Genomic DNA, 14,838 nt, shown 5'->3' with positions numbered 1-14,838 from the left:
TACTTTTAATTTGAAACGAAAAAAAAAGAGTGATTCATCTTCTTCCGGGAACGATCCGTCTAGAGTTTGACAAGTCAAGCCGGCCCGACCCGACCCGACCAGCCTGACTCACTCGGGCTCGCCCGCTGCCGACCTGTTCTGTTCCTCGGGTCAAATCCCTCGTCGTCGTCCTCTTCGCTTCCTCCTCCTCCCTCCGCCTAATCCCCAATCTGGGAGCTCACCAGCGAGAAGCCCAGATCAAACCCATTCCCCCTCGCATTCCCGTTTCTCCCGCGCGATCCATTCCTCTCCTCTCGAGTTCTTGCCCGAAGAAGAATCGTGCGAGGAATCTGACCAGGGAGGAAAGGAAACCACCCCGGGTTTCTTGATCCGGGCCGGGAGAGCCCAGGAGCCGGGGGCGGGGGGGGGGGGGGATCAGGAAAGCGGCGGGGCGAGGCGAGGCGTGGGGAGGGGAGGGGAGGGGAGCAGTTCGATCGCTTGCTGGGGTTGTCGGTCCCTGGCGCCAATGCCGGATCCGGCCGGCGCCTCCCGCCCCCGCGGCGCCGTCCTGGCATGCCCCCTCTGAGCTCTCCCGCGGGCTGCCGCGGCTCCCGATGCTCGTCGGGTTCTCCAAGGGGCCAGCAGCAGCAGCGGCCGGCGTCCGCGAGCGAGGATGCAGATCCGGCTGTCGCCCAGCATGAGGAGCATCACCATCTCCACTAGCCATGGCCTGCTAGACTTGATGAGGCTCAAGGCCGCCGCGCGCCACTTCTCCTACCGCACCGTCTTCCACACCGTCCTCATCCTTGCGTTCCTCCTGCCATTCGTCTTCATACTCACCGCCGTCATGACGCTCGAGGGGTTCAACAAGTGCTCCTCCCTAGGTACGTGCTGCTGCTTCCGCCCCTGAAATGATGTGTCATGTGTGTGTCTACTTCCATTCCTTTCTTGAAATAATGTGGTATAGCGCAATGTTAGCTCCGTAAGAGTTTAAATAACTTACTACTTGGATAGAGATGCTGAACGTGCGTGCCATGGTCAATTGCGCAGTCCGGTTCTTGAATAACGGCACCGGGGTTGATAAATGTGTCATTTAACCTGATTTCTTGTAACGTACGGTGCACATGTGACTTGCCCATTTGCTGTTGCTAGAATATGGGGCTTCTTTGGGCAAGCTTATTTGGCTGCACATGTGCTTAGTTGCCTGATTAACTGCCTACTGGGTTTGCTCAAGTTTCCGGAAACTGCTTATTTCTTATGTAGCACCGATACGGATACGAGTATCGGTATCGGGCCGATACAGATGCGCGGATATGCCATTTGCCCAAAAACTTTGATACGCTGATACGTTTTACTATTTTTTTTAAAAGTAATATAGTGCATATAAACTATAGTAGCATGAACAAATTACCTTGTTCTTGTGATGTTTCTTCTCTCTTTTCCAACAACCAACCCAATGATCCAAGTAGCCAACAGTCAAGGAGTTCCTTCCCCTTCCAGTTCCAGCCAGCCTCCTTATTGAATCAGATCGCATAACAATTAGCACATAGCTACTGCACATATGCAGTTCACATATATTGAAATTGACATAGCAGTTCACAACAATAAACCATAGAGATAGAGTTCAAAGTTCATCAGTTCGCAGTTCAGGTTCTACTTAAAGCTTTATTACATAACAATAAGTCAATAACATAACAGTCTCAAGCGTATGTAGCCACCGTCGTGCATACAACCAGTCACCTCACCTACGCCGGTCACCGCCGCTGGAGTCGGGGCGAAAGGGAGGCGGCACAGCTCTCCTGCGGCATGCACCCGTGTGCGTGAAGAGTGAAGACGGCTAGGGCAGGGAACGCCAGCTCGTTCACCTAATGTACGCCCGTTTGCGTGGAGTACCTCTCTTGGGCTGGGCCGTATCGTGAAGATGGGCTGATACGTATCGGCCCAAATATCCCGAATTATGTTATTTATTTTTATTCTGATACTTCTCCGATATGTATCCGTCGCGTATCGGAGGCGTATTGCGTATCAGAGGTGTATCCGATACGGATACGGCACCTAATTGAAGTATCCGTGTTTTAGAGAATATTTCTATTGTCCTCTTTATATGAAAGGTAACTAGAGAGGAGGCCGCTTGCCGCTTGTTTAGCATCTTAAATAGTTGCTAAGATCACTTCTGGAACATGTGTGGCTTCGGTTCCTGATATGTGGCAACCATGATGTCTATATGATTCAGTGAGAAATTAGGTGCATTTTATTGGCACAATAGTTCAATGTTTTATGCAACGCCCCTACTTTTCTACGCTACAAAAAGGATGGATTTTGTGCACTTTTTCCTTTAGATGCCTGTGTTAGATTTGAAGCTGCTACAAAATGCCAAAATGCTATGCCCAGATAAGCCATTGCGTTGAAATGGAAAAACCTGTGATGTCTAAAAGCTATGCACAGTGGATTTGAGACCTATTTGCTAGGTATAGGACATCTTAATCTACACATTTATAAAAAAATTGCCTCTCTCTATCATCAGTGGTTATTTCAGTTAAATACTTAAAATCTTATAAAGAAAGAGGTGTCTATTATTTTTGCTGGACCCTGGCATTATGCAACTCAGCATGGGTGGGTTCTCATTATTTGGTTGTTTGGCGCAACAAGCTTTGTACTCGATGCTGAAATTTGTTTAAGAAAATATATAATTGTATACTATGTCTGGTCAATCAACTAATCACCAGCTGCTATTATCAGATTGTCTTGGAAGACGGTTAGGTCCGCGCCTTCTTGGTAGGGGCAATGATGGTTCCATGGTACTATTATGTGCCTTAATCTTTTATTTTATTTTCGCTTTGAGGATTTTTTTTACTTATTTCACCTCTGTATTCCAATGTGCAGAGGGTTGTGAGGGATTTGTATACATTGCTTGATGAATTACATTCTGAGGAAGTTCCTGTGGATTTAAAGGTTCCGGAATCTTTTGATGAATTTATCTGGGATACGAAGAATAATGACTATGATTTAAGGTCATTTGCTTTTAAGCTGAAGGCAACGGTAAGCTTAGCTTCTTTATTTTTCCTCCGTTCTTTTAAACATTGACAGTACTATCCAACCTCCTTTTTTGTGCAAACACTTGAATTTTGGCAGTAAACTATTAGCTTATGCCAGTTCTTGGTTATGTCTTGATTGTAGTGTTGTTAGTCTGTTGGATGATGGACACACCAGATTGTCAAAACTGAATTTTTTTCTCTTTTGCTATTCGACGAGTGTATCACCCGTGCTTTGCTGTGAGTTTATTGATTGATGTTTGCTTGTACTATCAAGACTCGCGAAAAGATTTTTATACACTATCTATATTGTCCTAAGGGTGCTGTAGGAATGGATTTTTCTATGAAAGGATGTCTTTTCATGTAACAATGCCTACAGCTTCAGTGTTTCACAAACTTCCAACCTTTCAACTGAAAGGTGTCTAATTGAAGCATCTCTCAAGTATTTTCAGATCTGAAGGTTAATAACTTAATTGAGTCCCAATCAATGGCAAAAGTTTTAAAGGTGATGTGGCATAACGAGGATGCTGTGTTAGGACTCAATTTTGGAGTAAAGAATGATTATTACTAGCCTCCTTCTAGCTGATACTAAATCTCAAGTTATTTTATAGCAGATCAGCATGGCTTGGAAAATAAATACATATCTTTCTTAGAAATAGTTAACCTTTTGTAGTTTTGTTTGGAACTTATGCAACCTCTCCGAATGTCAGTGATCACCATCCTCAAGTTTTAATGTCAGCTAGTATGTCATGATGTCATCTATACAACTTTCTCTGCTTCTCTTTCATCAGCAAGTTGCAATTTTTATATTCATTTTCTACATTATGCCATGCAGATGGAGAGCATGGATAAGGAGTTGAGATCATCAAGGCTATCGGAGCAGTTAAACAAACACTACGCTGCAATTGCTATTCCTAAAGGCCTTTATTGCCTTTCATTGCGTTTAACCGATGAATACTCCTCAAATGCCCTTGCAAGGAAACAACTACCACCCCCTGAGTTGGTGCCTTGTCTTTCCGACAACTCCTATTACCATTTTGTTTTAGCATCAGATAACATCCTTGCAGCCTCAGTTGTTGTCAGATCAACAATTAGATCATCACTGAAGCCTGAGAGGATAGTCTTCCATGTTATTACTGACAAAAAGACCTATCCTGCCATGCATTCATGGTTTGCTCTGAATTCTCATAATCCTGCTATTGTTGAGGTGAAAGGTGTTCACCAATTTGATTGGTTAACAAAAGAAAATGTTCCTGTTCTTGAAGCTATAGAAACTCAGCGCACTGTCAGAGATCGTTACCATGGAAATCACCTTGCAAGAACCAGTGCGAGTGACAGCCCAAGGGTTTTTGCTGCCAAGCTGCAGGCAGGAAGCCCAACATATACTTCTGTGCTCAATCATATTCGAATATACTTGCCAGAGGTATAAGAATTTTCTTCTGGCTATTATTCTTACTTAGTGCAGATTTGTCAGCTCTTGCGTATTTGATGAACAAGTAACCATGCACACTATGTGAGAGAAGGATGAGCTGAAACAATAAAAAATGTAAAAGATTAAAAGTATTTTAGTTTTTTACTCATTGTAAAACTAGCCACTGTGAACCTATTGTAGTTAGTTGGTCCTTTTAAGGACAAGAGGCAAGCAATGCTGCATGATACGTTTTCCCTCTTTGAGAATTTGGACTCTTCTCTAATTATATATAACAAAAATTCTATAGTGGTGCAAACTTGTTCAAAATGCAGTTATATTTGTTAACCTACCTCTTTTTTGCTGAAAGTTCCACAATGACATGATAACACTTGTAATCTGTGAAAGCAGTTGTTCCCAAGCCTTGACAAGGTCGTATTTCTTGATGATGACGTTGTTGTCCAACATGATCTGTCATCACTTTGGGATATTAATCTAGCTGGGAAGGTTAATGGTGCTGTTGAGACTTGCAGAGGTGGAGACAGTTGGGTGATGTCTAAGAGGTTCAGGAATTATTTTAACTTTTCTCATCCCCTCATCGCGAATAACTTTGACCCTTCAGAGTGTGCTTGGGCATATGGCATGAATATTTTTGACCTGAATGCATGGAGGAAGACAACAATTAAAGACAAATACCATCATTGGGTCAAGGAGGTAAGCATAATTTTTTTTGTCATATCATAGCAAACAACAAGTGAATATATATGACATTTGGAAGTCTAATATACCCCTTGAACTTAAGTACTTAACTACCTTTTTCTTGTAGCAAAGTTCTAAAAGACACCAAACAAAAATTCATACATGTCTGCTAGTTAGCTTAAAAGATAGGGAGATTTTTCTCGTGGTTGCTCGAAAAGGCATATGAAGTTACTTTGTAGTGAGCGATGCTGAATTCCATTTTATCAGCATTACTTTCCGAGTTTCCAGTTTAGTTGATTATTGAAACTATCTGCAGTCTACTATTGTACATATGAAATGGCAGGTTGATGAGCTTCCAATCTTACTCCTTTGCATGCAGAATCTGAAGTCAAACTTCACACTTTGGAGGCTTGGAACATTACCACCAGGCCTTATTGCATTTAAAGGCCATGTTCATCCAATTGACCCGTCGTGGCATCTGTTAGGCTTGGGTTATCAAGAAAAGACAGATATCAGTAGCGTTCGACAAGCAGCAGTTATACATTATAACGGACAAAGTAAACCATGGCTAGAGATTGGTTTTAAACATCTGCGGCCATTTTGGACGAGACATGTGAACTACTCGAATGACTTCATAAGAAATTGTGATATAATGGAGCCTCAGTTGTAGATTGGCATGAAAATAAATAAATAAAGGCATATATTAAGTGAAATTAAATTCATTATTTTGGAGACTATTCAGAGTTTGTGAAGGGTAATTGGGGAATGCTCGGTAGTCCCCTAGACAGTTACACATGCTGATGAAGAATATTCAGTGAACATAAAGGAAATGTTTTTTTCCCATTACTCTAGGGCCCCTTTCCTTTTATTTATTCCATTTGTATCATAGCTCATGAAATTATAATATTGTTTAGGATGGTTCTTTTGTATTTGATGGAGCAGTATAAGTTGCCTGATTTGGCAGAATTGATGGTAACCCCATCACTATTGTAATTGATGAAGAGTATACACAGTTTACCATGTGAAAAGCATGGGATATTGATTTTGCAAAGCGAACTCTCCTTATTTTTCTGATGTCTGCTATGTTCATCTCAAAAGATAACTATGTGTGCCATTGAACTATCTGGACTCTCTTAAGCTACTATATGTTTGTGTATGCATTCGTTTGATTATATATTGTTTGCAGAATAAATAGTGACTTCAACTAATAGTGGTTAATGAGGAGATCAATGCAGCTCTGAACACCAGAAATCAGTAAGTTGTAACGCAGAACTTTCTCTGGAATTTAGATTAATATCTGGTGAAAATCGAATATTTCTTTTTCGGAGATATCGATGTATTGAACATCAACGAGTAATACACATGGATCTGTATGGCATTACTAAGGAAACTCTAGATATGTTGGAAAAACGTGGAAGGCCCAATTGGGGCACAGATCAGAAAACTAGATCACAAATATTTAGGGTCCGTATGTTAAGAACAGCTCTATTATACTATTTATTTCCCTTAAAAAAAGGAACAGCTCTATTATAGCTGAAAACGTCATGATATTCTATCTACAGTGGATCATCGGCCGCAAGCTTCAGCCTCGAAATCCGGGAAGACGACGAAAGCAATGGACAGAGGAGCAACATAGATCGGTGAGTTGACTGAAACTTGCACCGGATACAATGGAGGGATGTCACCATCTTCAGTGAGCTCAAGAGGAACTCCATTCAGCAGCATGGTCCGGGCAAAAGGGTTCCCGTCTTTCGCCGACAGATGGTACTCCTCCCTCTTCTCCAGCCCATCGGAAGCTTTGCTCCCGACCCAAGAGACCGTCCTTTTCAGGCCATGGACAAAGGCATTGTCCCTTCTGATCCCTTGCCCCTCTGTGAGATCGACATTGAGGTCGTTTCTGACTGAAACCATGAATCCCATGCTTCGGTGCAGGTTGAGCAAGAGGAGAGCGATGCCACCCTGTAGTCAGGAAAACATTTTGAGAGCAAAGGGATCAGCATCTGTACAACTGAAATCTCATAAAGCTATAATTTACTAATAGGTTGTCATCAGTGTGCATTACAATTTTAATACTCAGATTGTTTCAGTTTGGTGGACACAAATGGTTGAGTAATCAAAATATTGGGGGTGTAACTCATACCTTTTGCTTTCCGCAATGCGAGTATGCACGCAAGTATGAAGAACCGCTGATGTCTATGGAAAGAACTCCCGTCCCCATGAGTCGATGCCACAACAAAGCACTGAAAAGATACCATAGTTTAGTCCAAAGCATATGCAAGTGTAGAAGCATGTCTGTGGCAGCACATTCAGTGTAGGGACTAGCCTGTAGTAATCAGGATTCGGCACAAAAGTGTCAGTGTCTAGAAGCCCATAGTTGCCACCAATCAAAGTCTGTCTGCAGTAAACCTTGGTGTCATACTTTGCTGACTGGCCAAGTTGATCAAGATACCTAGTGGAAACAGCAAAAATGAGATGGAACAAGAAAAGCACCACAGTGAAGACAGGATTATTGGTTCATCTGACAAGTAATTACCAGAAGCTGTTCAGGAAAGTATTGGACACGAGACGGCTGCCACTGTTATATGCACCACCAGCTTCCCCAACCCATGGAGCAGACCATGGCCCATGGCGTTGTATTGTGAGTTGGAGATCTCTGAATGTATCAGAGATCCTGCTCAAATATTTCGGGTTTAAGATTCTATTTGGAACTTGTGGATCATTACCTAATCAAAATTGAAGTCATCATGATTGTGTCATCTTGGATGTGAATCAGGAAACAAAGATTACTGAAGGAGTAGTACCAACACTATTCTAGTTATCTTACTCACCAGCACCAAGATTGTAAATATGATGCGTCATTGCATTGAGAACATTTGGCCCAGAGACCTCAAGCAGCTGAGCAAACCATTTTTGGTCATAGAATCCTCCCGGGGCTACCACCAGTGGTTTTCTAGAATTTCCATATAACTGGTTGATGATGGTTTGGAGTTCAACTAGGTCCCTTCCATATTGTTCAGCTCCCACACTCGCACCAATTCCACTTCCACTTAATTCATTACCTACGACATGTCGACATGAGCACACCATATTTATAAGAATTGCATGAATGGAAGATGTTCTCAACTTCAAGAGCAGCATATAGAGAATTTTGTCTCACACAATGCATTACCAAATTCCCAGGAATCTATAGGATAGTTCATTGAAATAGTGTATTCCATGAACTCTCGGGCATTGCTAGAATTCCATGCACCTCCCCAAACACCTTTGCGTACCCGCTGTCGCCCTTGAAGTGCATTAAGACCAAATGTAACAACTGCTCTGAAGGGATCAAACAAAATAGATTTAGGAAACAGCTGTATGAAGTAATATACTATTCCAAATGAACAGAATAAGGATATTCTTAACACACTGATTCTGTTACCATATAAAAGGTTTGAAGATGTGGTATATTCAACAATCCATCCTATAATCAATAACTTAAAGAACACACCGAGGGTGATAAACAACTGGAGAAGGAAGGCCTCACCCAGTATTCACAAACAGATCATTGACAGCATCCCATCTTTCCATGGTTATGCATCCTTGAGAAAAGCCAAATAGGCCACCTGAAACCTTTGTAAATGGGTCGCATGGAGATCCTAAATTTGGTGTTCCATATACCACTTGATCTTGTAAGGAGCCGCCGACTCTGACTCGCAGTGGGCTAAAGGCTACAAGAACAGAAGTGGAAAAAGAAATACATTCATGATAGAAAGATGTTGAAGTGTTGTCAACAAGCCAAACTACATTGAGAATAGCTCTAGACATTTTTTGTGTGGATTGGTGAAATGAAGATAGCATAGGCGACCGAATGGTACACTTGAGCAGTAGATTAATTGGCTCGACTCTGCCAATCAGCAGTGAACTGTTATCTGCTTCCCATAGTGATGTTTTACCCTCTATTTTTAGGTAGTGTAAGAAAGTAGCCTCCATATGGGAGTTTGCAACTGCATACTGGTAGAAAATTCTTCAATGACGTAGTAAGAATGTTCACCTTGGATTGCTTTAGTTAACAACGGATTAGTCAAGTCCTGGGAAAATTCACAATAGGACCAAAATTAGTTCTTTACCGATATATCAAATACCACATGATAAAAGGTGTATTCTTGGGAAGTGGGAACATACCAAATTCAAGACTGAAGCCTGTCCCCATGGGCACTGGTCGTAGTTGCACTTCTCCGGAGGCCACCAGTCAATGGTGGCACAAACAAACTCATCGCTGGTTGAAGCGATCATCTCAGAACCTCGAACAACAACAGTTACATCTGAGTAATCCTCTGATCGAATCGGTGCAGGCAGAGAGAGAAGAGGCAAGAGAACGAGAAACCATAACCTCATGCTTTCAGAACCTGCAAACGGTGGTGTCAACCAAAAGGACAACTAGGATGGGTGAGACTTATTACAATGCTCTTAAATAAGGGAAATAGTTGGTACGAAAAGGTCTAAATTTCTACTTTATTAGCATAGCTGAAAGTGAGTCCTGCCGTTTCAATTTTTTTCTATTATGTGCTCTTATTTTAACAGGTCATAATTCAATAGGTGGTACTGTTCAGCCTCCTTTATTTAAGTGACCACTTTGTTGATATCTCAATCATGAAACTGTATTTGCTCTTTGGCACTAAGGCACCTCAAAATATCTCCATTTTAACATAGGGCAAAAAAACATCCTCAACCAAGAATAGAGAAACAAAAGGCAGAAAGATAAGCTCTTCTACTTCAAGTTTTTCCTCTTTTTTTTTTTGAGAAAGGAGAAATTTCATCGGTTGAAGAGGGAAGCAAAATCCTGCAAATTCACGAAACGCTCGTCTCATAAGAACTCTGACATGCGAATCATGAGCAAACTTACATCTTCTCATCCCAAATCCAACCAAACTTTTTTTAAGACTCAAATCGAAGGAAACTGAAGAACGAGGTTTATCCCTCAGAGAAACAAAAAAGATCGAGCAAAACCCAGCCGAATCTGAACCTCGAATCAACCAAGATCACTCTAATTGACTCATGGAACCACACAAAACCAACTCCCCTCCCAATAATCACCTGAACAACATCGAATCATGCACTGGAAGCAGTGCAGCCGCAGCCACGAGCTACACCAGGCAACCAAGACGCATGACAATTTGCTGCAGATTTATCTAATAAACCAAAGTGAATTAAGCTGAAATTGAAGAGAAACCAGGTAGGGGCCATTACCTGGACAACCACACATAACCCAAGAACGGCCGCAAGTCGGCTCAGCAACTTCCAAGAATGTCCAAGAACAGGAGTTCCTCTTCTCCCAATGCAGGCGGCGCAAATCAAGAAAAGCTCGAATCTTTAGCCACAATTTCAGCCCCCTTCAACTGGAATCAGACTCAGAGGCACTACTAGGGAGGATTTTATGATTGCGCAATGCTGCTCATGGAAAGAGAGAGGGAGGAAGAGAGATAGAGAGAGAGAGAGAGATTCTTGAGGCAGGCTCGGTGGTCGTTGCCGCTTCGCTTTATATCCCCTTCCAAGCTACTCCCTTACAGAGAGCTATTTAGCTCCTAATTAAGCACTACTCCACCAGTTATAAATACATATTATTTTAGATAAGATATAATTTTAATACATATCTTTAATTATTATTTTTATTAGAGTATTTATAAAAAATTTGATATTATAAAAAAATTAAAATAAATCTACACATACGATTTTAAAATTTTAAAATTAAATATTTTAAAATATATTATTAGTTAAAGTTTTAAAAAATTTACTATATTTTTTAAAAAACTATATGTATTTATAATTAGAGGAAGTAGCTACTAGTGTAACACAAACAATAATGGATATGTTCTCATCACTTGTGTCGTAAAAAGTCACAGTTCATCCGTATTTTTTAGGGAGACTAATTTGTTTTCTAGGTAGAGAGCGTCACCTAAATCTGATGGCAACAGATGAGGATTAAACAATCACCGTGTCTGACTCCAGTTTCTATTAGAAAAAACATCTTGAGTCCTGGCCTGCAATGTTTCTGAGCGCAAAGATGGGATCCAAGGGTCTAGATGTAATACCGAAAAATACGAAGCTCAATTGTGACCACATGACTTATGAGGAGCAGGAGTTTTGATCTTTTTAACCAGTATTTAGATGGACGGTCAGAAATCACGGATGCGTAGATCTCATCAAGATGATATCTAATATCTCGTTTGGACACTTATGAGTCCGTAACAAACCTAATAAATACCATTGGATAAAATAATAAAAAAGGTTCAGTGGGATTGGGTTCCACCTAATCCCACCCCACTCGGTCCGACTCACCCTTGTCTCTAGCCCTAGCCACTCAACCATTGTCGCGCATCTAACTATTGTCGCCTGGTCTTCCGTCGTGTCACCTGGTTATTAGCCGATGGCGCAGGGGGCGTGGAGAGGGCTGGGAAGAAGGGCCAACTGGCCAAGAAGTAAGAAGAAGGAAAGAAAGAAGAGGAAAGAAAGAAGAGGAAGGAGAAAGAGGGAAGGGAGGGAAGAGGAAGGAGAAGGGAGGAGGAGAGCTTCCATGAGTTCGTTGGTTTTCTTCGCCGATTTACGATTCCACTCTAAAGGTGACTCCTTGGTAGTTCTTAGAGGCTTGTAGGAAGTGGAGATCTGTCGTTGGTTGAGTACTTTGTTGGTCTGGTTAGTGAGTAGTGGGTTATTTTTAATTTGAGACTTAATCGATGTCGGGTAGGGTTATAATGAAAGTTGTAGTTCTTGTCGTAAGCTTTCTAATGGCGTTGGTTTTGTTCTTGTCATTTGCACAATCACCTTTGTCTTTTGAAAAAACTTGTTATCTTGTTAGATGGCAACACTTTGCCCTGTGATGTATGTTTTAACCCGTGGTGGTTTGGATGTATGATCGATGCATGTTTATCGTTTGCTATGATTTATATGTTGCTAGTGTGATGATTTATAAAATGTTATCTATCTCTGCGTGTGATGTTGTTAGTTATACCTTCAGTTTTAGAGGAGATACTACCGAATTTTTATTTAAGTTTCAATAGCCCTGTAGGTTAGTTTGAGTGACATTTCAGGCTTGTGCTGATTCTAGGGGTGTTACACTAGTCTAGATGTTAATTTCACATCTTGAAACCTGATAAGAATTGTATTTGATATGGAATTTCTGGAAAAGATTTTAGTGATATGAAGAGTCATTTGTATAGCTGTACTGGATTTTCTCATCTATATTTTTTTTTGGATCACTCATGTTCACACTATCGAAAATCGTGCATTGGATGGATGCCAGGTGTGGTGAAGGAAGGACGTCTGTTTTAAGATACACCCATATAGTGTGAACTGTCGTTCTGAATTAATCCAATGGTTGACATCCTATTACCTCAGGAGAGGTAATACACACTACATCAATTATCATATAGAGATAAGGAAAGAAATCATCTTTTGCCACTTGCTATAAAAAGTATGGCTAAATAATTAGTGGAAAAAGTTCACTTGCTTTATGTTATAAACTCGAATACACTATGTATCAATATCAATATACTAACGGTGGAAGAATTCTCAAGCTCTCAGAGTCTCTGCTACTGTTGGTACTGTAGCAATGGGCCCTAGGTATATATGCATGTATACATATGTATATACATATATATATATATACATATACATACATATGTAATTTTCTTTTTCGGGAAATTTAGAAAATGTCGAAATAAATATTAGTTATATTAATAAATCAGCTGAACAAAAATCTAAAATGCAAAGAAAAATATCTAAAACTCAAAAAAATATGAAACAAATTTTTTTAGGTTAGTATTACTTTCACCTACATGTTAAAACTATGTGCATGCATAAAAGTACTATTGTTTTCTCTATAATTAATTAAATGTGTTTAACATTAATAATTTCATAAATAAATATTGAAATATACAAAATTTGTGAACCTAATTTTTTTAGTCTTCTTTTGTCGTGCTCCATACAAAAAAATAAAAAACAGGCACGACGTAGACGCGCTAATCAAACTAGTAGTTTTTATTTATGGATTTTGAACGTCCTACAAACATGAAAACTTATCTAAATGTTCAGTGAGAATTTTAAATTGTAAATAGAATAAAATATTATATCCTAGCAGGGAAATGTCTTAATACCAAATTAGACCATAAAGAAAATATATGCCTAACTTTTACTTTTAGTTTCTAACAAAAATTTGTGTAATGTCAGATATTTGAATAATTTTGAATAGGCAGAACATTTTTGCGATGATTCCATTGACTTGTAGGCCCAATAATTATGGGTTTGGACTTTGGCGTTGCCTCTCTTCGGTAGACGCGCCCTTGATTTCCTTGATTTCAAGCATGGTTAAGTTTAGAATGGATATGTATGTGCATTATTATTTTCCTTTTAGCCCTTATGTCACTACTAAAAATTTATTTTTAAAGGCGGATGGTAACTCATTTGTACAGATATTTAACCACCCGTCTCTAATCAAATATCTGTAGAAATAAATGATTTACATAGACGCAAAAGAGACAGACTGTAAAGACCTATTACTAGAGGCGGTTCACTTAAAGAAACGTCTGTGAAAATTTATTACCATATGCGGTTTACTTAAGAAATCACCTGTGGTAATACGTTTTCATAGGCGGTTCCTTAAGCGGATCATCTTTGATAATTTGATTTGCACAGGTGGTTCCTTAAGTGGATCGCATCTGGTAATCAATTTCCAGAATTGATATTTTTTTACCCAAAAAGTGATTTTTTTGCACTCGAGGAACACCGTGAAGGCCATTGTAAGTCATAAGTCACACGATTTTTCGCGTGCATGTGGTTTGTGGCACTCGAACCTGGGACCTCTCAGCTCGCGCGATATGTTCTTACCATCCTACCACAGAAGTACTAGTAATAATAATTACATAAATAATCCTTTTGATCTGTTCTGTCTGAAACTTCAAATGACTATTTGGATATCTGAATGATTTAAATAAAAAAAAATTCAACTACAAAGTTGTAGATCTCATCGAGGACTATAATTTTTATATAAAATTTGTCTCCATCCGACTTAGTATGAAAAAGTTATGAATTTTTACAACTTATTACCAGAGGCGACTCACATAAGTAACCGCTTCTAAAAATCATCCGCATTGCCAGAGACGGTTCATATAAGGAATCATCTCTGGAAATGGGTTGCAAAAATTCATTATATTTTTATACGAAGTAGGATGAAGACAAATTTTATATAAAAATTATAGCCCTCGATGAGATCCACAACTTTATAGTTGAAAACTTTTTTTATTTGAAGCCATTATTGGATATCCAAATAATGACAAAGCAAAACATATATATGGATCTGATCTTAGTGAGAGGACTCATAAGAAAGCCAAAGACTGATCTTGGAAAGAAAGCTACTTCCACTTCTGTCTTTACTAGTGGTGCAAAAACTTATCTCAAGAGTGCTTCCTCTTTTAAGACTTGTGCATAATCATTCTCAGTTTGCCCATCCCAAGGTTCAAAGTTCTGGACAGATCCATTTGAATATGGCTCAAACTATTGATGGGGGTTAATATTTTACCATCTGATAATGACTTCAAATAAAAAAGTTTTCAACTATAAAGTTATATCTCGTATGAAAAATTTATGAATTTTTGCAACATATTACCAAAGTCGATTCACATAAGGAATCGTCTATGAAAATCATCCCCATTACCAGAGACGGTTCACATATGAAACAGCCTCTGT

General features: G+C 39.8%; 2 protein-coding genes across 4 annotated transcripts; one reads left to right on the top strand and one right to left on the bottom strand.

The window, feature by feature from the left end:
- The first annotated feature begins 652 nt into the window (after positions 1 to 652).
- On the top strand, positions 653 to 6,192 carry LOC133905246 (probable galacturonosyltransferase 13). The gene is made up of 6 exons (XM_062346981.1): positions 653 to 863; positions 2,719 to 2,777; positions 2,863 to 3,018; positions 3,847 to 4,434; positions 4,831 to 5,133; positions 5,498 to 6,192. Exons 1-6 carry the CDS (start codon positions 653 to 655, stop codon positions 5,786 to 5,788), a joined length of 1,608 nt encoding a protein of 535 aa, XP_062202965.1. The 3' UTR covers positions 5,789 to 6,192.
- A 325-nt stretch (positions 6,193 to 6,517) lies between these two features.
- LOC133905244 (heparanase-like protein 1) lies at positions 6,518 to 10,656 on the bottom strand. 3 transcript variants are annotated; one of them, XM_062346980.1, is made up of 10 exons: positions 10,348 to 10,656; positions 9,283 to 9,537; positions 9,152 to 9,188; positions 8,645 to 8,828; positions 8,288 to 8,436; positions 7,947 to 8,177; positions 7,652 to 7,841; positions 7,442 to 7,567; positions 7,259 to 7,358; positions 6,518 to 7,077 (listed from the first exon to the last, which is right to left on the bottom strand). In XM_062346980.1, the coding sequence occupies exons 2-10, from the start codon at positions 9,493 to 9,495 to the stop codon at positions 6,685 to 6,687; spliced, it is 1,623 nt and encodes a 540-aa protein (XP_062202964.1). In that variant the 5' UTR covers positions 9,496 to 9,537; positions 10,348 to 10,656; the 3' UTR covers positions 6,518 to 6,684. The 3 variants fall into 3 exon arrangements, with proteins under 3 accessions (XP_062202964.1, XP_062202963.1, XP_062202962.1); XM_062346979.1 differs by having other exon boundaries at positions 9,283 to 9,506; positions 10,348 to 10,655; XM_062346978.1 differs by lacking the exon at positions 10,348 to 10,656 and adding an exon at positions 10,195 to 10,288 and having other exon boundaries at positions 9,283 to 9,506.
- Between the last annotated feature and the right edge of the window lie 4,182 nt (positions 10,657 to 14,838).

This window comes from Phragmites australis, chromosome 22 (assembly GCF_958298935.1).
Source record: "Phragmites australis chromosome 22, lpPhrAust1.1, whole genome shotgun sequence".
NCBI lineage: Eukaryota > Viridiplantae > Streptophyta > Magnoliopsida > Poales > Poaceae > Phragmites > Phragmites australis.
This window is presented reverse-complemented; position numbering and strand designations above follow the sequence as displayed.

Coding starts and splice junctions, on each gene's coding strand:
- LOC133905244 (XM_062346978.1), bottom strand. Junction 8,829..9,151: donor GTTAACTAAAGCAATCCAAG/GTGAACATTCTT, acceptor CTGTTCTTGTAG/CCTTTAGCCCACTGCGAGTC. Junction 7,078..7,258: donor CGCATTGCGGAAAGCAAAAG/GTATGAGTTACA, acceptor TCCTGACTACAG/GGTGGCATCGCTCTCCTCTT.
- LOC133905246 (XM_062346981.1), top strand. CDS start 653: ATGCAGATCCGGCTGTCGCCCAGCATGAGGAGCATCACCATCTCCACT. Junction 4,435..4,830: donor TTCGAATATACTTGCCAGAG/GTATAAGAATTT, acceptor CTGTGAAAGCAG/TTGTTCCCAAGCCTTGACAA. Junction 5,134..5,497: donor ACCATCATTGGGTCAAGGAG/GTAAGCATAATT, acceptor CTTTGCATGCAG/AATCTGAAGTCAAACTTCAC.